Source organism: Chelonus insularis, unplaced genomic scaffold (assembly GCF_013357705.1).
Source record: "Chelonus insularis isolate UGA/USDA-ARS -01 unplaced genomic scaffold, ASM1335770v1 contig_131_pilon, whole genome shotgun sequence".
Taxonomy (NCBI): Eukaryota; Metazoa; Arthropoda; class Insecta; order Hymenoptera; family Braconidae; genus Chelonus; species Chelonus insularis.
The window spans coordinates 79,538-105,690 of NW_023276372.1; the positions used below are offsets into that span (position 1 = coordinate 79,538).

General features: G+C 29.7%; 4 protein-coding genes across 7 annotated transcripts; 1 reads left to right on the forward strand and 3 right to left on the reverse strand.

The window, feature by feature from the left end:
- Positions 1–892: 892 nt before the first annotated feature.
- LOC118074194 (trafficking protein particle complex subunit 12) lies at positions 893–3,073 on the reverse strand. The gene has a single exon (XM_035095223.1). It carries the CDS (start codon positions 3,008–3,010, stop codon positions 1,460–1,462), a length of 1,551 nt encoding a protein of 516 aa, XP_034951114.1. The 5' UTR covers positions 3,011–3,073; the 3' UTR covers positions 893–1,459.
- Positions 3,074–3,784: 711 nt separating this feature from the next.
- On the forward strand, positions 3,785–6,497 carry LOC118074196 (alkylglycerol monooxygenase-like). Its single transcript, XM_035095226.1, has 9 exons — positions 3,785–4,342; positions 4,525–4,652; positions 4,727–4,878; positions 4,965–5,068; positions 5,132–5,294; positions 5,412–5,563; positions 5,639–5,773; positions 5,831–5,941; positions 6,013–6,497. The coding sequence occupies exons 1-9, from the start codon at positions 4,208–4,210 to the stop codon at positions 6,226–6,228; spliced, it is 1,296 nt and encodes a 431-aa protein (XP_034951117.1). The 5' UTR covers positions 3,785–4,207; the 3' UTR covers positions 6,229–6,497.
- Positions 6,498–6,965: 468 nt separating this feature from the next.
- On the reverse strand, positions 6,966–25,239 carry LOC118074190 (ankyrin-3-like). 4 transcript variants are annotated; one of them, XM_035095214.1, is made up of 24 exons: positions 24,919–25,239; positions 24,003–24,104; positions 23,765–23,897; positions 22,636–22,799; positions 22,298–22,453; positions 22,096–22,224; positions 21,829–22,026; positions 21,463–21,759; positions 21,041–21,238; positions 20,811–20,957; positions 20,100–20,249; positions 19,314–19,907; positions 19,057–19,240; positions 18,730–18,937; positions 18,603–18,620; positions 18,301–18,525; positions 17,877–18,231; positions 17,594–17,798; positions 17,333–17,522; positions 17,011–17,149; positions 16,648–16,930; positions 16,393–16,536; positions 7,349–13,818; positions 6,966–7,275 (listed from the first exon to the last, which is right to left on the reverse strand). In XM_035095214.1, the coding sequence occupies exons 1-23, from the start codon at positions 24,940–24,942 to the stop codon at positions 7,361–7,363; spliced, it is 10,701 nt and encodes a 3,566-aa protein (XP_034951105.1). In that variant the 5' UTR covers positions 24,943–25,239; the 3' UTR covers positions 6,966–7,275; positions 7,349–7,360. The 4 variants fall into 4 exon arrangements, with proteins under 4 accessions (XP_034951105.1, XP_034951102.1, XP_034951104.1 ...); XM_035095211.1 differs by lacking the exons at positions 20,811–20,957; positions 21,041–21,238; positions 21,463–21,759; ... (5 more) ...; positions 24,003–24,104; positions 24,919–25,239 and having other exon boundaries at positions 18,603–18,617; positions 20,100–20,245; XM_035095213.1 differs by lacking the exons at positions 20,811–20,957; positions 21,041–21,238; positions 21,463–21,759; ... (5 more) ...; positions 24,003–24,104; positions 24,919–25,239 and having other exon boundaries at positions 7,349–13,554; positions 20,100–20,245.
- On the reverse strand, positions 14,736–16,243 carry LOC118074199 (uncharacterized). The gene is made up of 2 exons (XM_035095236.1): positions 15,965–16,243; positions 14,736–15,891 (listed from the first exon to the last, which is right to left on the reverse strand). Exon 2 carries the CDS (start codon positions 15,793–15,795, stop codon positions 14,839–14,841), a length of 957 nt encoding a protein of 318 aa, XP_034951127.1. The 5' UTR covers positions 15,796–15,891; positions 15,965–16,243; the 3' UTR covers positions 14,736–14,838.
- Positions 25,240–26,153: the final 914 nt, after the last annotated feature.

Genomic DNA, 26,153 nt, shown 5'->3' on the forward strand with positions numbered 1-26,153 from the left:
TAGAGATTAATATTTATTGAATGTGTGAAAAGTATTGATGTCGATGATTTGTCGTGATGAATAAATGCTTCTTATACTGATGAAAAAGTGTTATAATTTTTTTTTATGCTTGATTTTCGCTGAAATATAATACATACATTTTTGACACCCTTATAAATTTAATATTTTTTTAAACCAATTGTTCTGAAGTAAATATACTTTACCCTGGGTTAAAATTTTTCTCTATTATTCTTTTTTAAGTGTGTTTTAAAATTACTCATTTTTAGCTTGTATTATTCGTAAATTGATAAACGGTTCTAGAGTCAGGAAATAATTAGACATAAATAAACTTATGAGTGCCAATATAAGTTAAAAAATGATTAAAAAGGTAAACGCTAATCACCTTATTATTGATATTCAGGTCAAATAATAGCTCTAAAAAATGAATGCAGCATGCTATGGTCTATTTTATTTAAGTATCTATTGAAAGTCAAATATATTATTGTGAAACTATGTCAGTCGTGGTCATTTATTAATAATTTGTTTCAAATTTTTATAAATAGTTATACGTTTTAGTTATAATTTATTTACCTGTATGTATTTATATCCAAAAGCAATTAATATTTTACTGATACAATATTTACAGTATAACATTTTATACATTATTTTTATAATTAGAATCATTGCTAATTATTTGAAATATAGTGCAATACATTATTCCTTCGATTTTTAGTAAATCTAAATATTTAAATTCAAACAACTATTCAGGCTTTTACCTGTTTAATCACTTTTGAACAATATTAAGAGTAAAATTGTAGATTATTTTTAATCGTATTGAATTTAAAAAGAAATCAATATAATTTAATTCATACTCAATAATAAGATTTTATATATCTGAATGAATCTATCTTTTGTTTAAATATGAATTAATTGGATTTTAAAGGGTTTTATTAAAATTGAATGACAATTTTAAAAAATCCTATCACAGGAATCAACTCAAGTCTACCAAATATTACTGACACAACATACTATTAACTATAATTATACTTTATATTTTTTTATTTTCACAATTTCATCATATCATTGATTATTTTAATTTAACAATGTAATATTGGACCTAAAATTATTTAAATAAAGCAATTTATGAGCGTTTTTGACGTAGTAATAACAAATAACAAAGCAATAAATAATGAAACAATTTGCAACTAATAGTCAATTTTCTTTCTTATCTTATAATGAGGTAAAAAGTATACTTATCCATTATTTAATAATTAATTTCTAAATATTTGATGTATGGCAGCCCTAGTAATATTTAACTTGAAGAAAATATGGTACAATATGGTACACTTTTGATATTAAAAGGAAAGGATGTGACTTAAAAATACTAAAATAAATATGTAAAGTCACAAACATATCACTGGAAAAAATACTATTTATCATACAACTGCCTTAATTAATTATAAAAAATGCACACTGATATTTATACTAATTTTAAACATGATATATCAATATGATCTCCTGTATATCTATTCAATAACCTGAGTAAATGTAATTTGCACTGTTTACTATGTGTCGTATGTAATTCATAAAGTGTGGACAGATTTAATAATACTCGTTCCTGTAAACACTTGACTGGATTTCTAGTAACAGCATTTTCAAGAAGTTGTACAGCTGCCTTCAATTGACCAGTGTATAATAAACAAACCGCCATATTATTTATTAACATAATGTTCGAGGGATCTGCACTAGATGCAATTTTAAAATGATTGTAACCTTCCTGATAGGAATTTTGAGCAACAGCCATTAATCCTCGATCAATTAATTCCCTTATCGAAGGCAGTTCTTCTGAATTTTTTTTAACATCACCAAATATTTTTTCCGCCATTAGGACATCACCCAGAAATAAATAAATTCGTCCAATAGCTGATTTCAGTATTTCTGACTGTTCTTTAGTCCAATTAGCTGACTTGAGCAATTCCTCTAATACGTTAATAGCTAATTTAAAGTTATTTACAGTTAAAGCACAATTTACGATAGAAATTTGAACTCTAGACTTTCTATTAACCCATAATTTAATATAATTCTTTTGATCTGTTTCACTATATTTTGAAACTCCACCTTCTTCTGTGAGCCCTGCTTCTAAGTTCTTTATAATTTGATTAATTACAGATAAAAGCTTATATAAATTGTTGATGGCATCTTTTGTTTTACCATAATACAATGGTATTTCAGCTAGTAGCAATCGAAAAGCAAATGACGCCATTGAACCGTGCCTTGTTCCATATAATTCTGGATAAAACGTAAAGTACATGTCTGGTTTATCCAGATTTCCAAAAGGCTCTGATTCAGCTTTCAAGATATCAAATTGTTTTAACTTCAATAGAAGTGATAATCTTGTATACCATAGTTGCAAAGAATGCGGTGTGTGTTTACTTAAATGATTGATTTTTCCATATCCTTGGCCATAAACTGCTAATAGCCTACCTGATAAGTCAACTGCTGCTCTGTAACAACCTGTTTGAATTAAATTGCGTAGTCCTCGTTCATCTTGAGTAACATCAGTTGCTGTCAAGATATTTCTATGTATATTTTCATCTTCACCAAAAAAATGTATCGATGTTGCCTTGACAGTGTCAATCATGTCGTCTTGAATAGTCAATCCTGGCATTGTTAAATTTTCTCGATCAACAACGTTGTTACTGAATGTTGAAGTTGCAATTGATCTTAAAATTTTCCTTGTTTGCTCACACGGAATCCATCCGTCACTGTGAGAATCTTTGCTCGGTAATTCAGATCTTTCAATATTAAATGTGTTTTCATTTTTCAATAAATCTGTTGAAATTTCAGACATAATATTCAATTTACAAATATCTTGAGTAGTTTTTTGTAACGATTGGGTAACCTCTGATTTTGATATTATTTCATCAAAGATTGTATGTACATTGTTATCAAAATATTGACCTAGAGTATTATCTTTAGTTTTTTCCGAATTATTAACTGGATCACTATGTTTTATAAAACTTTCTGCCATTGCAATAAAATTAAAAAACTAATAAAAATTCAATGACAAACACACAATCAGACTGATGCAAATCATGTCACTTCCAATGGTGGGAGAAACTAACGGACACATGCGGCACCAGAGGGCGCTTTAATGTTTACATTTGTGGGCGGTTTATTTGAATATCTTTTTGAAAATACCTCCGAAGTATATTTGGTCTTATAAATTGTAATTCTTTGAATTTACAGTTTCTTATTAATAAATCATAACAATAATAAACATAAAAACTATAGAAAAGTGAAATATACGTAAATAATAATTAATACAATGGCTTTGACACGAAATCTTATGTAGACACTGTAATATAAATTATTTAAATTTAGTTAAAATGTTCGATTTTAAAACAAAGTTTACATTTCATTTGATAATTTTAATTTATTAATATTTTATCAAAAAATCGGCAAAATGGTTGCACAGTTACCGACAGAGTTTCGCGCGTTGAGCATGTGCACTTTGTTCGACCTTGATTCATGTGGTTGATATCAACTCTAAATTATACAGAAAAAGGGAAAATAAAGAACATAAATATTTATTAAACAACAAAATTAACATGCAAAAAGTTTGTGCTTATTATTCATTTACATTTGCAAATGAGCTCATTATTATTGACAAATCGAAATTTATGTATTTATTGTAATATCTTTGTATCTTCAACATTTTTTGTAACATTTTTTATCAACATCCAACTTCATATCAAGTATAATGAGTAATTATAATAATATTATCGTTTATTGATATTAAACAAATATACAGATCATGAGAAACATAAATTGAATATGTAAGTATATTGAACATTAAAAAAGATGAACAAATGTTTAATTGAATTTATTAATAGTATTAATGATTGTCAGCCATAGCAGATCTATTTATATGATACTTCACTTCAGGGTATGTATGTATTCTGTACGACACTGATAGAAGCAGTACGACGTTTTATTTTGATAACATACACAAGTGACTGTGAGAGTCGAGTATTTAACTCGTAAATTTTTCATACCAATGTAACTGTTATAAATGTGTTTAAATTATCTAATAAGTGACAAATTCTAGTGCTGATAATATCAATAATTCATTGTTATCTTCAGTATTTTTTTTTTTTGAAAAAAGATCAAACAGTTATTCAGATCGAGTAAATACAGAAACAGCGCAGTTGAACAAACTACAACAATGAACGTAACTTATTATCAACAATTTTTAGAATATTCTTCTCAAATTAAAAATTTAGGAAAGTTTTTATATATTGTTAATCCTTATGAAACAACATTCGAATTCTTGGCGGAAGTACCTGATTATCAACAACAAGTAACAATCAACCGATTTTAATTAATTTAATATTTTTCAATTAAATGGTTTTTCACTTTGATCAATTTATTTTACATTATTCATTCATGAATTGAATTATTTAATTATTTATTTACTACTAATATCAACATGTTATTCAAATCAATTTTTTAATTTATTTTATCACTTTACTTATTTTACAGATATGGATCCCTTTTTTTATCCTCATTATTCTGGAGCAATTAATACTTTTTATAAGAAAAAAAAGTTCATTCAGATTAAATGATCACATAACTTCACTATCTCACTGGATTCTCCAAGAATCCGGACGGTAAGCATAGGTAACGCTGATACGATATGATTTCTTTTTATGAATCAAAGAAATGAATTAAACATAGAAAGTAGAATTTTCTTTTTAGGTGCAGAGTATTATGTTTATATTCATATTTATAATGAATATCGTATTTGGAGTCTCCCATGGAATTCACTGTGGACATGGTACATCACTGTTATTGGAGTAGATTTTTGTTATTATTGGGTCCACCGTGCAAATCATGGTTATATTTAAAATGATATGATGTTTTATGTTTTATGATGCTTCTGTATGGTAAAATGAAATATATATCCATTACATTGCTTACAGAAATTCATCTTCTGTGGTCACAACACCAAGTACACCATAGCAGTGAGGAATTCAATCTTGTGGTTGGATTGCGGCAATCTATCATGCAACAGTGGTGCAGTTTTGTGAGTGACTTAACTTATATTCGATTATTTATACATAAATACATCAATTGAAATTTTTTTTAGATGTTCTACTTACCCCTTGCACTCTTCATACCACCATCGCATTTTATTACTCATCATCAATTGAATTTAATTTACCAATTGTGGCTCCATACGACACTTTTTAATCATCTTGGTCCTTTGGAGTATATTTTCAATACTCCAAGACATCATCGAGTCCACCATGGTATATAGAATTTAATTCTTCAATTTTATTTATTACAAAAAAAAATAAATCAAAAGAAATAATAGGTAGTACTTATTTGATACAAAAATTAATTAAAGTATTATTCTCTTTAAATAGGTTGCAACATTTATTGTTTAGATAAAAATTATGGCGGAGTATTTATTATATGGGATAGAATGTTTGGAACATTCGCTGAAGAACAAATTAAAGAGGAAATTATTTATGGCCTAGTAGTAAGTCCACAGACATTCAATCCAATATATCTTCAGGTAAAACAATGTGGCACGAACATGAATGAAAAATGAAATGATATTGATTGAAGGTTTAATTTTTCTACACTTCAGGTTTTCTACACGAAAATGATGATTGAAAAATGCTGCAATATGAGAACAATTACAGATAAATTGGCAGCTATTTGGAAAGGACCTAGTTGGATTCCTGGATTGCCAAGACTGGGTCTTGATAAGTACAAAATACACGTAAGACAAATGTTCACTTGAATTTTTCCAAGAAAATCATTCGAATCTCGTTAATAGGTAACTTCTAGAATTAAATATAATCCATCCATACCTAAATGGCAATATTTTTATATAATTCTTCATTTTTGCATTATTCTTCATCAACACTTTAATATATATAACAATGAAGTAAGTACAGATTTATTAAAAAAAATAAAAATAATCATCTTTTGAATAACCGTATTTTATTAATCTTTTAGGATTGTAAATTATTGATAATGAATAATATACTTTCATTAACTACAATAGGTCTATTATTTGATCGCTCCAGTTATGCAAGTATTCTTGAACTCAGTCGATGCATACTTCACATTCTTTGCACTGTCAATCTAGATTTAGTGTTTTATATTCATTTGTTATCATGTTTTATATGGATTGTGCATATCATTTATGAAATGAGACAGCTAAGGTATTAAGTGATTTGATGTAAATTCATCTTAATATTTTTCATATGCTCAAAGTTTTAAATGTCTGATATAGTTATAACGAAAACTTCAATTTTAACATTTATTCATTCAAAATAAGATACACTGAGAGGAAATTTATTATTAACTAAATATTTCATTTTATTTATCAAATATTTTAAGGAACAATTATTTATTAATTATTAATTTAAACAACTCTTTTAGAATTGAATACATTTCTCTCAGTGTAAAATTTGAAGATTTCGTGTGATGTAAGTTAATGATTATTTGAAATACATATTACAGCTTTGTGTTTATAAATTTTGTTCGCATTAATGGATATAATGAATTTTACTTATAAATATTGTGTTTAGGTCCATTGAAAGAAATAAATAATTATATTTAACATACTTTAGATTCAATTTTGTAACACTGTTTATTTACCTCCCTCTTTTTTTAATTATCATTTCAAAAAGTCATTATATCAAGATTGGGTGGTTTTACAAAAAATACCAGTTTAATATAACACCGCATAGTAGTACAAAGTGAAATATATTATAATTATTTGGTTTAAAAGATTTAACTTATTAAAGCAATGCAATATGCATACAATATTAGTATTAATTATTAAAATTAAGCAGTTGTCTATATTTATAATTATATAATTATAAATGTGATAATATCAACTTTTTCATGTAGACTATTAAATGTATAAAAAAAAAGTTTCAAGTACACATTTGCTTCTAATACTCACAGTCAGACTTTAATACTTATGTTCGATTCAATTATATAAAAAAAATTTTAATATCTCAATAATTAAGTAACAAACATTAAAATGTTTGTAACATCATAAAATTATTGAAATAATTTTGTTTTCATTCAATTGCGTGTATTAGACGATATGATAAATGAATATATAATGTTCACAATACAATTTTATCTTCTACAAGCCCAGCAAATATCAAATTTCATGTTGCATTCATGTCTATAAAATTAAAGCTTTTCAAGCTGTATTATAGCAATTTCAATAAATCATAGTGTGGTTAATTTTTATTTCACCTGAAAGAGAATAAAAATTGTTTGAATTAAATTAAAATCATTCCTTGAAATGAAACATTGAATAAAAGCTTACCTCAACTTATATTTAAGATTTAGTGGTAGCTATCGAAGCAGCTTTGCCATTCTTCGTGATTTTATCATTAGATTGACTACCATTACTACTAGACTCAGTGGTTTCCGATTGAACAGTTTCCGGATGATCAAGAACTGGTGCTTCTAATGAATCCGATGAAATACGCCTAGCACTATTAAACTTATCTGCAACTTGTGATTCTCGAACATTATTTAACGAATCTGAATAACTCAATGATGGGAGGTCTATTGTTGTTTTCAGTTCAAGTGAGTCAGAGCTTTTGTACATCAAGTTATTTTGTTTTTCAGTATTGTTTTCAAGCTCTAAAGAATCTGTGCTAGTTTCCATGATATTTGTTTCACGAGTTATTTGAGCTATCTCACTTGCAGTTGACATCAAATTAGTGGCAGCAGTTTCAACTTTTTCAGCATCAGTTATTTCTATTTGAGAAATATCCTCAGTTGTATCATCTTGTCGATCAAACTTTTCAACATTTGCTTGTGCAATTCTAATAATCTCATCAATCTCCATTATTCTTTTCTCGTAATCATCAGAGCCTGAAGTACTAGGATTAAATGACGTACTTGGTTCAACTGGTTTTGGTTTAGTTAAATTTTCAAGCCTATATCTATTCTCTGGACTCTCATGCTCTAATAAATCTTCTTCTTCTTTAGCTCGGAGTTCGATCATGTGCGCCTCTCTACAAGCCTTTTCTAAACCTTCAAAATCTTTTAATGATGACACAGAAATATCATCACCATGACCGGAGCGACCTGAGATATAACGTCGAGGTAAGCTTCCGTTATTGACAGAATCTTGTGAACCACATTGAAATCTTCTTGTGCCATCAGCACCGATTACAGCACTTTCCAAGTTTTCAAATTCTTGTAAAGAATTCATAGAAATGTTATCATGCTCGATGGACTTTGCGAACATTTTTTTTCCTGCCAAAACATCAAATTCTGTACTTCCGTAGCTACCTTTCATGCTTCCACTGCTTCCTATTGAACCTTTATGACTACCGAGGCTTCCAAATCTACTGGAACCAGCTTCAAAATCAGTTATTTCTTCTTCTTTTATATCTTCAAGAGGTCCACGCTCACATTCTAACTCATAAGCTCTTGCATCTGCTTGGAATTGCATCTCCATCCATTTTTTTGCTTCTGTTTCATCATCGGAATAAGACTGCTGTGAATACTGATCCTCATTAGAAGCTTGAGGAGGACTTTCTTCTGATTCGAAATCAAAAACTTCGGTGGTACTAATAGGTTTACTTGAAGGTTCACCTTCTTGCTTTTTATCGGTAATTAAATTCTCTATGTCACGATCAAATTTCTTGATAGTTGTATGATGTGTCACTTTAATTGATATACTTTTTCCTTCTGCATCAAACTCTTTAGCTTCTCTTCCTACCTCTTCAATCACAACGAAATCATCGATAATATCTGGTTTATCCACTAACTCAAATGAATCGCTATCTGGAGAATGTCTATCTGGTCTTTCTCGTTCAATAACAGTTTCAACAGACATTCCTGAAGTTGAAGAAGTTGACATGCTGGCTTGTTGAAGAACAGATCTCTTAGATAATAACAAAGCTTCAGCATCTTCTGCACTCAAAGTAGTCATTTTTAATTCTGACACATCATCACCTGTTAATTGTGCTTCAATGGAATTTAATTTAACTTCCGGTGAAGATGAACTTTCTTCAACAGCTATTTGATCAGATATAACATCTGTAATAGATGTTTTATCATCATCATCTCTATTAACTACAAGACTAGAAATTGTTTTTCCTGATTGCTGTTTACTATCTTCCTCAGTAAAACCATCAAATCCTTCAGGCACTACGAAAGATTCTGTATCATCTGATATATGTTGGAATAGCATTTCAGATGATCGTTTCATTTTAGTTGGTATTGTACCAGCAATATTATCATCCACCATTAATTCATCTTGCTCTACATCACTTTCAGGAGAAATCGATTTTTCTCTTTGGTCTACTCCTTCTAGTGCCATATCTAGATTCTCATTAATTTCATCTTCTTTATCTGATTCAGACGCCACTAGAGTCTCTGTTAACTCACTTGTACTATCAATACTTCCTAAATGACCTGAGCTCAATGAATTTAATGATTTCATCGATTCATGTGAGCTTAATGTCGATACTGCACTTTGATAATCTTGAGATGTTGGTTTAGATGTCGTGTGTTCTATAGACATCAAAGCAGTTTCATATTCTGAAGCGGTTCCTGAAAGAATACCTGCAGCAGAATGAAGTGCTTCTACATCTGAAGAGCTTGGTCGACTTCCACTTTCATAATCACAAGATTGATAATTACTACTTTCTCCAGAACTAGATTCTCCTTCTCGTTCAGAATAAATTGCCTTCGAGATTCTTGTTGGTTTTTGACGCCTTCTTGGAACTGGCTGAGGTGGAATCGATAAAGAACTTGAACCATCTTCTTTATTTTCAATGTCTGAACTAGACCGACTAGCTGGAACCGGTGCTGAAGAAGTATCTAGACTAACTTCTACATCTTGAATATCAACTTTTATATCGCTCGAGAGTACATTCGAATCAGTAAAACTATCTTCTTCTTGCTCATCATCTCTTTTCTGTGTATCTGTAGGAAGTTGAGAATACTGTTCTTCTTGTTCGGTCATTTGCTCTACCGATGGAGCTTTATATAAAAAAGGAAGATCGTTAGGTATAGATTCTGGCTGGAGTTTGAACTGGAACTCAGATGGTGAATCTTTAATTTGAACTGGCTGATTCTGTTCATTCAATTCTTCAATAAGATCCTGTTTAGCTGCTTCCAATGATTCCTTCACTTCTGCAATTTCTCTTTTTACTACTTGATCCAGAACCGTTATTGCATACTTCGAACTCAAGTCTACATTCGATAAATCTTCTTTTTTCAACTTCATGCTAGCAGAATCAATGGAAGCCCCGTATGATAAGTGTTCTTTAATATCAACTAACTTTTCTGGATGTCTTTTAGAATCATCGAACGACTGAGTTATATGTGAAAAAGATTCTTTATAACTTTTAAATGTACTTTCTGTAAAACTTTCATTTTGTTTGTCTTTTTTGGGCGATTTTTGTAAAGGACTTGTTTCTTTCTTGTCTACTTGAACTTTTTCTTCTTTTTTAATTGTCTCACTTTCAACTTTTTCATCAACTGCACTAGGTGGAGGTTCAGGAATAGATTGATCCTCAATTTTAGAGGAATCCAATTGACTAGGAGTAGACTCGAGAGTAGATTCACGCACAGGTTCAGAAATAGTCTGTTCATTGACTTTAGGAAAATCTAATGTTTCTATACTGTCAGACATTCTTCTTGGAGTTAAAGGAATGGGCTCATCAGTTGGTGTCTTTGTCTCATACTCTCTTTGAAGTGTGGCAACTAATTCTTGGCAACTTATATCAAGTTTATTCTCAACTAATTGAGCCTCAATTTTATTGTCTTCTGGCTCAATCATTGTATCACTTAAATCAGGTGATAATCTAACTTCAATGTCTCCTTCAACATCTTCAATAGCTGTATCAGCAGAAAAAACTATCTCTTTTTCTAAATCTTTCGCAGAATCTTCTTGTTTAATCTCTTCATGAGGAGAAATTAAGTCTTTTTGTTTATTTAAACTTGACTGCAGCTCATCAAGTTCTTTATCAAACGCTTCTGAAGGTTCTAAAGTTTCAACGATTCCAATTTTCTCATCCCCAATCGACCATGTTATCTGAGGAATTTCTAGTTCTTTGACTTTCAATTTTTCAGCTCTTTTAGATTCAAAGAATTCATGATCTATCTCTTTCTTCTCGCGGACAACTGAAGGTTCTGATACTGATGATTGTAACCGAGATCTTACCGGTTTTTCTATATTACAAATTTTATCCAGCTTATCCAAGTGCTCCATCGCCTCACTCTCATGGAGTTTATTAAACTCTAAATCCTTCATATATTTCTCATCTAACGAGTGTTCTTCATCGTCTGGTACATACTCTTGATCTTCAGCTTCAGGCATGAAACTCTGCGCAGTTTCGAAAATATTTACACCAGGCTCTAGAATTTGTAACACTCGAGCACCAGAATCTTCAGATGTTTCATATTTTATAGGCATTACCAATTCTTGTGGATGTTCAATGTACTCTTCTGCAACTTTAATTTCATCAGGTAATCCACTTAAATGACGTTCAAGTTGATATTTTTCAGATTCAAGAGATTCTTCAAGCTCTATTTGATCAGACATACTACTGAGACTGATTGTCACATCTTTATCCAGTACTTTAACTTGAGATGATGAAAGCAAAACACTTTCTTCAGTTTCTTTTTTATCAAATGACAAATCTTCTTCCTCTTCTTTCGTTATATCTTCACTTATACTAGAGCTCTGGTGAGTAGAATTTTTATCGTGTCCGATAATCCCTTGTTCAAAATCTTCCATTCCTTGGTCTTTCATTAGAGACGTTAATTTTTGATTTAAATTGTCAGCTAATCTTTCATCAAAATCATTAGATTCCATTTCTTTTTCAGTATCATTTTTCTCATAATCGAAATCAAGTTTTATTCCCTGAGAACTTTCAGATCTCTTAATTATTTCATTTTCAATTGACTGTATCAAGCTCTCAGCAATATTACGAACTTCATTCTTATCAGCAATGTTTACGTTATGATTACCAAGTTCTTCAGGAATTTCTTCAGCAAAGCTTTCTTCACGTGATATGTTTTCTGTAGATTCCTTAGGTAAATATACATTAATATCAGACCTATTTGAATACTCTTCCCTAGATTCTTCACGAACCACAGCAGCCTTCAATTCATCTTCAAAGCTCTTGTCTAAATTAAATGTATCAATATCTGATTTTTCATCTGCTTGTGACTCACTTTTTTCCATAGTTATAGCTGTATCTACCTCACGCTCTTTTAGCATCTTCGCTTCTGTCTCTTGTACGACAATTTTCTCACTATCTTCAGACCTTTCTGACCTAATTTCATCTTTTAATATTTTCATACCTTGAGAAGCAGCTGCACTAATAGTTTGTTTTCCATCTGCAACCTCAATTAAAATTTCTTTGACTCCATTTTTGTCTGACTTTTCAGAACGAGTTATTTTATCTTCAAGAGTTTCATCTTTCTTTTCCGTTGTCACTTTGGATTCTGATAATTTCTCACTTGATTCATGGTCTCTTTCTTCGTGTTTTAATATTTTAGTATCATCTTTAGATATTTGCGATGAAATAATTTCCTTTTCTGCAACCTTTTTCGTCTCTTCAAGATTAACTTTAGAAGTTATTGTAGATTCAGGTTCACTCGTTATTTTAATTTCTTCAATGGACTCAAATGAATCTTTAGGATGTGTTACTGTTTTAATGACAGTCTGAGATTGTGATTTAGTCTCAGTGGTTTGTTTCTCATAATGTTGAGATATTGTTTCAGTGATTTTCGTTTCTGTCACAGTAATTACAGCCTCTTTCCCTTGATTATTGTCGACAATTTTTGTTGTTGAACTAACAACTTGCACTGGGATTTTAGATTTTTTCTTATTATCGTCAATATCTTTGGGTGACATATCCAATTCAAGTTTATTATTTTTAGATGAAGGAATTGGAATTCCTGATATTTTACTTTCTACTTCTTTTTTAATAAGATTCACAGTATCAGATTTATTTGTAATCTCTTTATTATCCATTTTAGAACTTGTCGAATCTGTTTTTACCTTCGTAGGAATTTTAGAAGCTGGGATTTTCGTTTCAACTCGCACTTCAGATTTTTGTTCAATAATCTTAACTTCTGGTTCACCAAGATCCATGGATTTTTTACGAATAGTCTTGTCTTCCATTTGTTCACTTTTTATTTTTTCATTTTCCTTTTTATTTTCTTCAGGAGAACTTATCTTCTTCGGAATCTGACTTACCATTGATTTCTTCTCTAATTTTTGACTTTCAACATTTTTATCATGCTTGATAGATTTCAAATCAGCTCCTTCAGTCTCTAAGATAGAAGTTTGATCAACAATATTATTTTGTTTACCTTTTTTGGAGTCTTGCCCACCTGGGGTTTTGGTGAATGGTACTTTAACTGCTGTCTCTATTTCCTTTTGAATTTGTTCTTCAAAATAGTGTGCTTTCTCTGCAACTGTACACTCAGAAATATCAGGAACATCTAACTCTTCCATGGTTTCGGAATCATTGAGTATAACATCATTGTCTTCTGAAACAACATTTTGCGCAAATTCACTGTCAGTCTCATTAATAGTTAATTGAGAAGCTCTAGAAATTTCAGATTCTGATCGTTGATAACTATCTCTTTTTTTGGAAACTTCTTCCCAAAATCTTAATTTCTCAGAATATGTTTGGTGTTCAAGGGTTGGTGACATGTCTTTATGATCATTTGCATTATCAATATTACTAGCATCTACAGATTCTAGAGAGCAAGCCACATTTTTTGCTAAGGATTCAACAATTGCGGCATCTAAAACAGCCAAAAATGCATATCTGTAATTATCTTTTTTATTTAGACCGTAATTTAATATTTAATTTTACACATACATTTGAATACAATGTTGAACATTGATTAATCAAATTTTAAAATATAAGTATGTTTAACAAATTAATCATACAACTGCTAAGAGTTAACAATACTCCATAAAATTTATGTTAACATCATTAACAGTATTTTATTATTGATACAGACGAACAAACATTTATATATCTCAAATAATTAACAGTGAAAGTTATCTTTTATTTGATTTGAAAAACAGCCAAGTGAAGTTAATATTATGGATAATAATTGATTATCATTTAAGAATCCATATAACATGTTTTTCTAATGATTAAAGATTACTCTCACTTCACTTCGCCCCATAAATCTTCTTTCAATTAACATCAAATAGAATTTTCTCAGTTATTTATTTTCTAACACGTTTGGAACATTTTTTCTATAGATTTTATTGATTCAGTTTCTCAATAGATATCATTATTTTTTTAAAAAAAACTATCTGCTTTGAATTGAAAAATAAATAAGTTTATAAATATACTTTAATAAGTTTCATAAATCACAAGAATTTATCAAAAAATAAAATCATTAACAAAACTAAGATTTATATATTATTGTTTTCACATTTAAATATATATTTTTAATGATATAAATTTAGTAAAATAAATGATATCATTTATAATGATGAGTAATTTTTAATCAATAATTAATTCTTAATAGAATTGAACAGTAAAAATTAAATCAAATACTGGTCTTCATGCAATAAAAAACAAAATTAAACATTGTAATTCAGCGTCTTACAATTAATTTTTGTAACAAGATTGATATTTTGATAATAAGCTTTTATTAATTTACTATTATTTTTTCTAAAAGCTCAACATTCATGATGAAATTTTGATTATATATGAGTGAATCTATTTTTTAAATAAAAATTAAACTTCTAGAAGGATTAGTGCAAAAGAAAAAATATCATTTATCATTTGAATTGTGTTCAATTTAATCTACATCCTCAATATCTGTATGACCATCATAGGAACCATCGTCAGTTGGTTCTCTAACGCTTAATAAATCATTCGACTTCTGAACATTTGTCATTTCTACTTGTGATGCAGCAAGAAAATCAAATTCTTCCATCAAACTTCTTTGTCCACAAGCTTCATCAAGTCCTTCGTCCTCATCAGAAGCGTTCATCTCTTCAGAATCTGTGCCTCCGTAAATAACCAGTTCATCAGTAAGACATCCATGAGGGAAGTCTCGGGCATCATCTTCATCAAAAGACATTTGATTTCTAACTTCAACAGAAAAAGGCCCATCACCTTCTTTAGTTGTTATGGTTCCACCACTGAGTTCACGAAGAATATCCATTCTTGGTCGTACATAAATTGGTTCATCATGATCTTCTTCATCATTAGATACATCTTCCATATCTGTTTCTCCTTGGATATCATTTTCAAAAACAGCCAGTCCTTTATTTTCTACTGTAGGAGTTTCTACATCACTTCCAACTAGAATTTCATCTACGTCTGTTAAATTATCTACAAAGCTATTTCGTCTGGGACTTCTTGGAAAATTATTTAGACCATCCCAGTTCATTTCAACAGGTTCGGATTCTGAATTTTCCAGAGTTACTGATATGATTGGTGCTACTGGATTTTTTCTAGGACTTTTTGATGGGCTTAAAGAATTCTTCTGAGTATTAATTATTGCCAATTCTCCTTCAGAATCAGTATCAGAAAAATGCAGTGATACATTACTCATCATAGCATGCAAACGACGACGAGCAGCTTTTGATTTCCTTTTTGGTTTTGTACCACATGATGTACCACTATCTGATCTCACTAATAAAGCTTCTTTTTTAGTAGCATTTGCATCATTTAATGATCCTACATTACAGTTTATTTGATGTACTTGATGTACTTGATCCAGTACAGGCTCTTGATTTTCGTCACTCATGATTCAACTTTGATTGACAGTTTATAGAAATTTATAAAAAAATATTTTCTTATGAGTTTGAAGAAGAATTAAATAAAAATTTAAAAAAGAAAATACCTGAAATAAAAAAATAAAAAACCTGAGTTTTAAAAACAATTATTCATAATTAGTTGTTTATTTATTCACTCACGTTCTTGTCAAATATTATGAGCGTTAGAGGAATACTTTTTCGATAATTCAATCACACAAAATATATTTGCTTTGACGATGGCTCAGTGATTACTAAAATGTTGATGTTAAGTATCTTAGAATCTCTTGGTCACATAAGTTGACATTAATTAAATTTAGGAAGCCTAACTAGGCTAACCTTATGTTATAATCAGATCAATGATAAATACTCGCAAAATGTATGTTTATTATTTCACAAGAAAATATTTAGGCCAATGTATTTATTTATATAATATTTCTATAGAAATAATAAAGTAAGAACTTTATGTCCTTCTATTTCTTTGCACTAATTCTATGATATTTTCTCATTAATCTAATATTAAATAAAAATGACTTCTTGCAAATGAGAGGTTTGAAAAACAAAAAAAATCAATTAGTAACCGTACATACCTTTGTTCTTTTTTTCTACAATATCATCAATTTTTTCTTGTTCGTTGGATGATGTTAATTTAGGCATATCACGTTTTTCTCCATAATCTTGCATATATGTTGTTTTATAAAGGTCCATTTTATTCATAAATTCAGAATCTAATTCTACAATAAAAAAAAGAATAATAAATTCCAAATTATCATGCAAGCCAGCTCATTCAAAAAATAAAAGCACATACTTGAACATTTTAAAGCCAGAGTGGAATGCTTAGTTACCTTTTAATTTCGATCTTGATTGAGATTTTTGAACGGCGACTTCTGGAAGAACGATATTTAAAACACAAATTGGCTGTTGAGCTGGTTCGCCTTTAGCTACTCTAGGATCACGCATAAACATCATTCGTGCAACAGGATCCAAAAGTGGATCTTTAACTTTAACGTGGAAGGATAATCTATTTTGACGGAATGCCTTAAAAGTGAACTTGAGCTGTTGGCCGGATTTCGTTACAGGTACAAGATTACCACTAAATTCTAAGAAGATTTCCTTTCCATCTAAAGCCTGTAAGAAATATCTTTCATCATACTTGGATCATTCATAATTAAATTCATCATACTATTAAATTAATATTTAGAAATTACTTCAACATCACGACTCTTCACAATTTCCAGAAATTCTTCTTGTTGTTCCAGTGTATGTAATCCATCCTTTCCACCAGTCATACATAAAATACGCAAAGTTGCTTCTACCACGTCAAATCGTTTGGTATAAATAACAAAGCTGTAAAAATAATTTAATTTATAATTTCATACACGCCGGAATTCAATAATTTAAATTAATTAAAATAGTTGAGCTGATGAGTTATTCTTAAAAATATCATCTTGAATATAATTCCAAAAATATTTTCAAAATTTATTTGATCTGATTAGATTAGTGTTATAAATTTTAGATTATTTTACTTACTTCGTTATAAACGGTACAAAAAGGGACTCTTTATAAAGTTCCGTAGCCATTTTAGGTACTTCACTAATATTTCTGCAGTCCATAAGCCAAAATCTGGCGGAAACTGTGGTCGTAAAGGACACACGATTGTTTAAAAACGTTAGAGGAGTTGAACCGGTGACATCTTCCCATTGAGCTTCACTTGTACCACCTACAAATAATTTAAATTCAGCCAACTTGCTATTGGCAGTTGAAATTAACGATGTAATAATTCTGTCATACCTGCAATACTACAGAGTAAACGAAGGGTCGGAGTTTCACCTTCATATTGATTAATCATCCCTTTACTGGCAGCTTGAGGAACTGGTATTGTTAAAGTTATAGGTTTATGGAATTTTCTTCTCCTAGGTTCTATGGTAATTACCGGTGAAACTGCGACACAATTTCCTAATAACTTTGCAGTGAGTTCAGTTGGAATGACATGAGCCTAAATCAAAAGGAAAATTAAATGTAATTCTACTGATAATAATCCAATATCGACCGGAATATTAATTAAGATATTAACCTGTAATCCAACTTTAATTTTCTTGGTTAAAGCACCAGGCGGAAATACTGCTTGAACATGATTAGCCACACTAGAAATTAGTATTCCACCATCTGCACCAATTACATGAACTTCCTGTTTGATTCGTGTTACAATAGCAAAATATTGTGGAAATTCTGTTGTAATTATTCGAACAATCCTTCCACAGTGTGATGCACTCATTTGCGTATCATAAGCAGTATTAAAGAGAGACTCATCATTCTCATATGAGTTATCATGTTCCTTCCATGTTTCTCCATTTTCACTTCTCAGTATTATTATTTCTCTTTCTTTGCCATGAACAGATGCAAAATGAGGTATGTCAATTAAAACAGGGCTGTAAATGAATTTTATATGAATTAATGCAAAAAAAGGGATAGAATAAAATGTGAATTATAATAATTACCCTAGAAATGATGCTCCAACAGGTCCCATTTCAATTATTCGAGTAGCCAAAGATTCACCTTCCATCAATGCTGGTGGATTGGGGACCTTACTTAACTTCACCAATCTGCAAGTCACCCGAATAGGCATAGTTGCTCTTCTTGGTGGGACAATTATTCTTATTCCACTGTATCGACAACCTTTCATTGTACCTCCCCGGGCATCTACCAAAAAGCTTACGAAGAATCTACATTAAGAAAAAAAAATCATTTAAATATTTCTTTTTCATCCATTAAACATTTACATGTTAATTAAAATACTTACGACCTGTAGTTTAGTCTTCTAGAAAAAAAAAAAAATACATTACATAATGATAGATACTAATTTATTTATTAAAAGATCTAGGAAAGAGTCTTTTCCTATTTATAAATATTTATTTAACATCACTCACCCTAAATTTATTCCATCAGTCGAGTCGAAATTCTCTGGAGGACAATAATTACTACTCTGAGTAAATTCCTGTTTTTCTTCTTTCGACAGTTGTCGATGCACAGGATCATCTCGAGTAACATCAATTGGTAATGAATCATCCCGTAAGCTTTTCATCAAGTCTACAGTTAAATATCTGTAAGGCTGTTCATTGGTTAATCCATCTGAAACTAAAGAAAAAAACAAATAATCAATCATGTGATAACGAACTTCATTTCATGCCATGAAAAAATTCAAGTCTAATTAAGGTAAAAATTTTTAAAACATCTATCTTCATTAATTTACATACCTCCTTCATCATCTGAATCTGACATAAAGCAAGTCTCATGTAAACTTTCTGGTGCAATAACCTTGTATTTTTCCTCCCAAGTTTTATTGTCTGGAGTTTTACTATCATAACTAAGTCCTTTGAGTACTTCCATGACAGAGATATATCCTAATTTTTGAGCTATATTCAAAGGAGTTAAATCATCCTAAAAATGGAATAAATAAAATTATTTTTAAAAGAAATAATTATAATAGATATTCCTAATTGACATTACTTACAGTTGTCTTTGCTGTATGAGAGGCATTTTCTTCTAGCAGGGCTGATACAACATGAGCATGTCCTTGCTGTGCAGCTTGATGTAAAGGAGTATAATTTTGTTTAGTTCGTACATCAATTTGTGCATTATGCTTAAGAAGAAATCGAATCATCGATATATTTCCAAAATGAGAAGCAACATGTATCGGTCTATATCCAGATTCAGTAGCACTTTCAACATTTGCACCATTTTTTACCAAAACTGATGCTACACGAATAGAATCTTCTTGAGCACACAAATGTAGAGCAGTTAAACCATTCTTTGCTTTGTGATTTGGATCAGCTCCATGTTCAATTAATAAATTCGTCATATCATAATGACCCTTTTGAGCGCTTAATTGTAATGGTGTAAAACCAGCTTTCGATTGTGCGTTTGGATCAGCCCCATGCTCTAGCAATGTTGATGCTATATCCATTTGATTTTTACGAGCTGCAATGTGTAGTGGTGTATGTCCATTTTGAAATGCTAAATGAGGTGATGCACCTTTCTCCAAAATCATGTTGGCAACGTTTGGATGATCGTAATGACATGCCAAATGTAATGGAGTAACATCATTCTAAATAAATACAATAATTGATTAAACTAATTGATTTTGTGCTAATGTAACAATTTTAATTAAATTCTCAAATTATTTGTATTTCATTCATTCCAATTTCCATTTAATAAAAAAAAAAATTGCTTTTTGAAGAAGTAAGGATAGAAGTGATAAAAGTCAAGATTAAGTCAGACAGAGCGAAAACATGCTTACCTTTCCTTGAGCATCAATATCACTATCCTTTTGCAAGAGTATTTTCGCTACGTTCATATTACCATATTTCGCTGCAATATGCAAAGGAGTAAATCCATTTTTCGTCGTAGCTTTAACGGATGCATGATTTTCCACAAGGATAGCAGCAACCTTAAACATTTTTACACATTAATTTTCTGTATAATTTAACATCATAATATTTATAAGCATCAAAAAGTGTTTGGTTATTTTTAGCCAACAAAAAACAAATTAATTATAGAAAAGTAATTAATGAAAGAACTTGAAAAAATATGTTGATGTAAATGAAGTGAAGGTAATTAAGTGCTTACCTTTTAACAACACCAATTCAGTACATACTATGTTCCACTAAAATGATGTATAATACTTCTAACACTAAACTTAATTTAAATAATACTTAAATTAACATAACAGATAACGAAACTCAAACACACATAACATAAATATGAACAGTATTTATAACGATCCTCGTTTTATTAATAAAGCAACAAAATGAAAATATATACATAAACAAAATACAAGTATAAATGAATTTTAAAATATATTAAATTAAAAGAAATTATAATAGTGATATGATGTGATACTGATAATAATCAATTATATCAAATATTCTCTGTAACGACGCCAAAATAAATGTGTTGTATTTTGTGTATTAATATAATCTGCAATTTGGGAAAGTTCCTTGTACATTACCTCTTCTTGCCCTTCTTTAGCTGCTATGTGAAGAGCTGTATACATATCTTTGGTTGTTATGTCAACTGCTGCACCATGTTGCAATAACAACATTACAATATCTACATTTCCTAGTCTTGCAGCAATATGTAAGGGAGTTTGATCTTCCTACATCGAAAAATAAAATCCATAATATAATTATTTGCATAACAGACAAATCTTATATGAATGATTTAGGTGAATGGATTTACCCTTGCACGAGCATCTACTTTGGCGCCATTTCGTAATAAAATTCGGATAATATCGGTTTGGTTTGCTCGAGCTGCTAAATGTAAAGGAGTTTCACCTCTAACAGTTGGCACATCGGGATTTGCTTCATGTTGAAGTAAGAATATAACGATATTCATGCATCCCATAAAACTGGCTACATGTAGAGGTGTTAATCCAGACTGCAAATAGATCAATATAACTATGAATAAATTCTAACTTACTTTATTCATTTATGTCAACCCCTTATAAAAATTCTTTATTTCAGTTTAAAATCACGTAGTAAGTAAGCAAATGCTAATTATTATTGATCTGTAATTTTTTTACTAACTTAGACGATCCATAAAAGGGTCTTCTTATCAGATTATTTTATTCATTTATTCATTTATGAGCTCTTTTCGCTTACCTCCGTAGTTGATTCGATTGATGCACCATGTTTTAACAAAAGTTCAACAATTTTAATTCGATTTTTCTTGCATGCAATATGAAGAGGAGTAAATCCATTGAGAGCACGAGCATTGGGATCAGCTTTTCGATCGAGAAGTAATTTAGCGACTCGTACATGACCACAGTGGGCTGCTACATGAAGTGATGTTAGGTAATCGATTGTCACTTCATCAACGGGAGCTCGATGGTATAATAATACCCTCGCAGCATCTACATGATCACCTTGAGATGCCATGTGAAGAGGTGCTAGACCATTCTATCATCATGAACAAATAATTAATTAATCCAATCAACTAAGTAAATAAGATCCTAGTAAGATACATACCTTTGTTCTAGCACTAATAGGTGCTGAATGTTCAAGCAAGGTTGAAACAACTTCCTCATGTCCTGATCGAGCAGCACAATGAAGTGGTGTTAATCCATCTCTCGTTTTAGCATCAATCATTGCTGAATTTTCTAAAAGAAGTTTGACCATATTGTTTTTCCCCCATTTTGCTGCCACGTGTAATGGACTGATGTTGTGCTATTGAGATTCAAAAAGCAAATTAGAGAATAAAAAATGAAATTTAAGTATACTTGTTAGTAAGAGTACCTTTGCTACATAATTTACGTCTGCACCTTTTTTTATTAATAATCGACCTATTTCTTCATTCCCATAGTGTGCTGCAATGTGTAGCGGCGTAAAGCCGCTTTTAGAAGTTACATCAGGCTTGTGATCATTCTGAAATTATTTTATAGAATATAGAATAATTAAATAAATATTTATTAGTATTTCTTTAAGATAAATTCGGTACTTGTAGGAGTAGATCAGCTGCTTTACAATCATCTTTTTTCGCAGCAATGTGTAATGCTGGAAGCCTGACTTTTCCTTTCAAGTCATTTTCAAGTAATACACTAACTACTTTATCGTGACCTTGTTGCATAGCTACAGCAAGTGGTGTAAATCCGTCCTAAAATAAAATATTTATCATAAAAAGTTTAACTTACTATTTATTAAGCTATCAATGTTCACAAAAAACTTGACAAGAGTAAAAAATGTTGAAACTCAAGGATGTTTAAAACACCCTTGGGGCTCAGTTTTTTCTACTTTTGATAGTTTATAAGTAGTATGAGTAAACGCTTGGAAATTTACTTCTGTTGCTAAACTTTGATTGGCACCATTCGATAGCAATAATTTAACTACTTGATCATGGTTCTCTTGGGCAGCCATATATAAAGGAGTAAAGCCATTTTGAGATTGAGTATTCACTGCTGCTCCGTATTGAATTAAAATATTGACAACATCAATTTGACCAGCTGAAAAAATAATATATTTTGCTGAAAACAATCCTCTACAATAAACTCAAACATGAAAGAAAAATTGAAGAAATTATTGATCCACTCAAGATTGGAGTATCATTCATGATGAAGAATGAAAATATCTAAACTTGAAAGTGTCTTGTGGTTTTTTTTAATTAATGGACAAAAAATTTCACCTAATTCTGCCCGAGAAGTCAATTTTAGTTTGAACTAAAAACAAGTTTTCAAAACCATTATTTTATTTGAACATTAGTTTTAACTTTTACTCCTAAATGTCAGAATCATAAAATTTTTTACAAAATTCTTTCTCTAACTTATTAACTGTAACCAGTGATCAATTTTTTTTTTTGAGACTCAAGATGAATTAAGATGAAGTTATTATAAATACAATTTATCGATAAAAACATTAAAATAATTTATAAAAAGAACTTAACAAATGAACTATGTGAAGCAAAGAATATTTGAATAAAAAATAATTAATAATCGATACTTAACTCGTTAATGATAAAAAATATCATGACATATTTTATGATATGAATAAATGGTCAATAATAATGAAGACATAATTTATAAGAAGAATATTTTAAAAATTAATATTAATTTCAAAAAATTCACTCTAATAAATTAAAATAAATTTAATTATAAAACTAATTAATTTTTGTAAATATCTTAAGACAGAGAAATCAATAAATTAAAAACAAGGTTGATCCAATTACTTTTTCTGTTTTAAAGTAATACATGGAACAAGTACATAGTCTGGTCGATGATAAAAGAATATTTTTATGTACTTGACAGTAAATGGAAAGTTCAGAAACATTAACACACCCCATTCTATCAAATAAAAAAGAACAAAAAGTCTGACAATATCTAGAAAAGAGTCAGTTTCATCTTTTAAAGAGATTGTTGACAGAAACCTCTCCATTAAAAGCATACGTTTTACACTGAGCATAAAAAAGATTTACCTAATGATGCAATATGCAGTGCAGTATTTCCTTTTTTTGTTGCAGCATCAACTTTTGCTCCTCTTTTCAATAATTCCGTCACTATTTCAACATGCCCATCTTTAGATGCTAAATGCAAAGCATTTAGTCCATTCTAAAAAAACAAAAAAAAACATAAACAATAATTAGACTTAAATTTTATTATTTATTAAAAAAATTATCTAATCATTTTAAAATAAAAGAAACAGCATCAACTAACAGAATTGGCTATATTGATATCAAGATCAGCATCTAGATATTTAATAACTTTTTCCAGATTACCAGACCGAGCAGCTCGAAGAAACACTGTCGTATCGTCAGTCTGAAATAAAAAATAAAATAATCAATCGTTAATAAAAGAATGCAAAAAAGGTATTGTACAGTTCCATAGAGTGAAATAAAATTGATGAAAATATTCAACAATTGAAACAATCGATAACATCAGACTATGTATTGGTATTTATGAATTGTAGTAGAAATACCCAATTAATTGTTCTTTCATATTGAATAACTCAATCAATCGGTATTATTTCAATTATTAAATATAATAAATTTGAATAATAAAATTTATCAAGATCAAAACAATGATAATACATATATAATAAATGACCTAAAATCATGCTTAATTATCATCACATCAAATTAAATTAATTAAAATCTAAGAGTTCACATTTAAATGCAATTAATTTGATTAAAAAATTTTTGGTCAGATTAGATGTAGTGTTCAACGACATTTAACTTATAATTTAAATTCCAAAAAACCGGTTTAGGGAGATCTAAAACTATCTTTGACGAAGCTTTTTTTAGAGGACCCGGCAAGTTAAAACCTCTTCAAATACTCTACTTGGTTTGAATAATTCATGAGCGGTTTTTTGGAAATATTATGTAACCATAAAATACTTTAATATATCTACCAACACTAGTGTCTGAAAGCTAGATCATCAATTTTTAAAATTTATTTGTACTTTGCCGCAATCACACTCTTCACGTCTGCATTGGAGAGTCGAGAACTGTCAGAATATTCGATAACGAAGGTTTGCTAATAATTAAATATTTCAAAGTTTAAGTTAAAAAAAAATAGACAAAAATTTCCTAGGTTGATATCCTTGGAGATTTAATTCTAAAAATAATCATACCTGGCTTGTACTGTCTGTTACCATCGTGGAGTCGGTGTCTCGTGATTGACGTTGAGACAACTCCGTGTTTCAGAAAGTATTATTTCCAGCTTTTCTGATATTTACTCTATCCTGGTTTGACTATTTTTTATCTGAACTTTTATTCACTTTCTATCAAATAATATGACTTAACAAACTATCATTAAAACTAATAGGCATGCACCAAAAAATAATTAACAAGGATCTAATAAGCAAGGAGCCACCCCGTGACTCTTTTACTCATTATAACTGGTAAAGAAGGGGATGTCTTTGATTCCTACGCGACACCTTGAATGATTAGTGCGCAAACTCAAGGTTGAAAATACCATGATATTTTAATGATGATCTGATAAGCCTTGATTTTTCAAAATTTACATCTTCCAAGTCGATAGATTTTTCATCTTATCACAATAGGTATAGATTTGAACTATTATAAAAAGAAAACTTTATCAGGACATTGAAAATAAATTCACTATAAGCTTCACTAGCTGATTAAAACTTCACCCCATGTGCGCAGTTGTAGAATGCTCAGACCATCGACGCAAAAGCTTTATTCATTATTCTCCAGATCAATAAAAGAACCTCTAAGTTTTACAGTGATATTGTCACTCGGACTCATACAAAAAATTGTCCTTCCAAAAATTCATGTGGGTTCGGTTGTAATTTTAAAAAATCTTTAGGGTTCCATTTCAATGGTAACACTGCGTGATCAATGAAATTATCTCTACCTTATAATTCTTTTAAATACCTAATTTCCGATTCATTTCTGAAGAAAATATCAGTAGATTAAAATAACATCAATCATTTTTTAATAAAAATGTAACTTTATTTCAGTCACGCCTAAAATTAATAATTTTTTAATTATTTTATTACTTATTCAATATTTTAAATTATTCATTAATTGAACTTCGTCTTAAGTAGTAAACTAATTAAAAAATTTAAACGATTTAACTGGAATATATTGAAAAATCTTACAACTTGAATTTTTTTAGATAACTGAATAATATAATATTGCAATAAAATAATTTATTATAATAATTATATTTATGGTGAAATAATTAGCAGACGTAGCCTAGGAAATAAATTAGTTATTGAAATTTTTAAAAAATATTAAATTTAGTTAATTAAACTAGTTATTCTTTAACTTTCTAAAAAAGCATGCTAAGTTCAAGATCAAGGTTTTCTCTACTAGAATAAATTTTTAGCGTGAAATAATT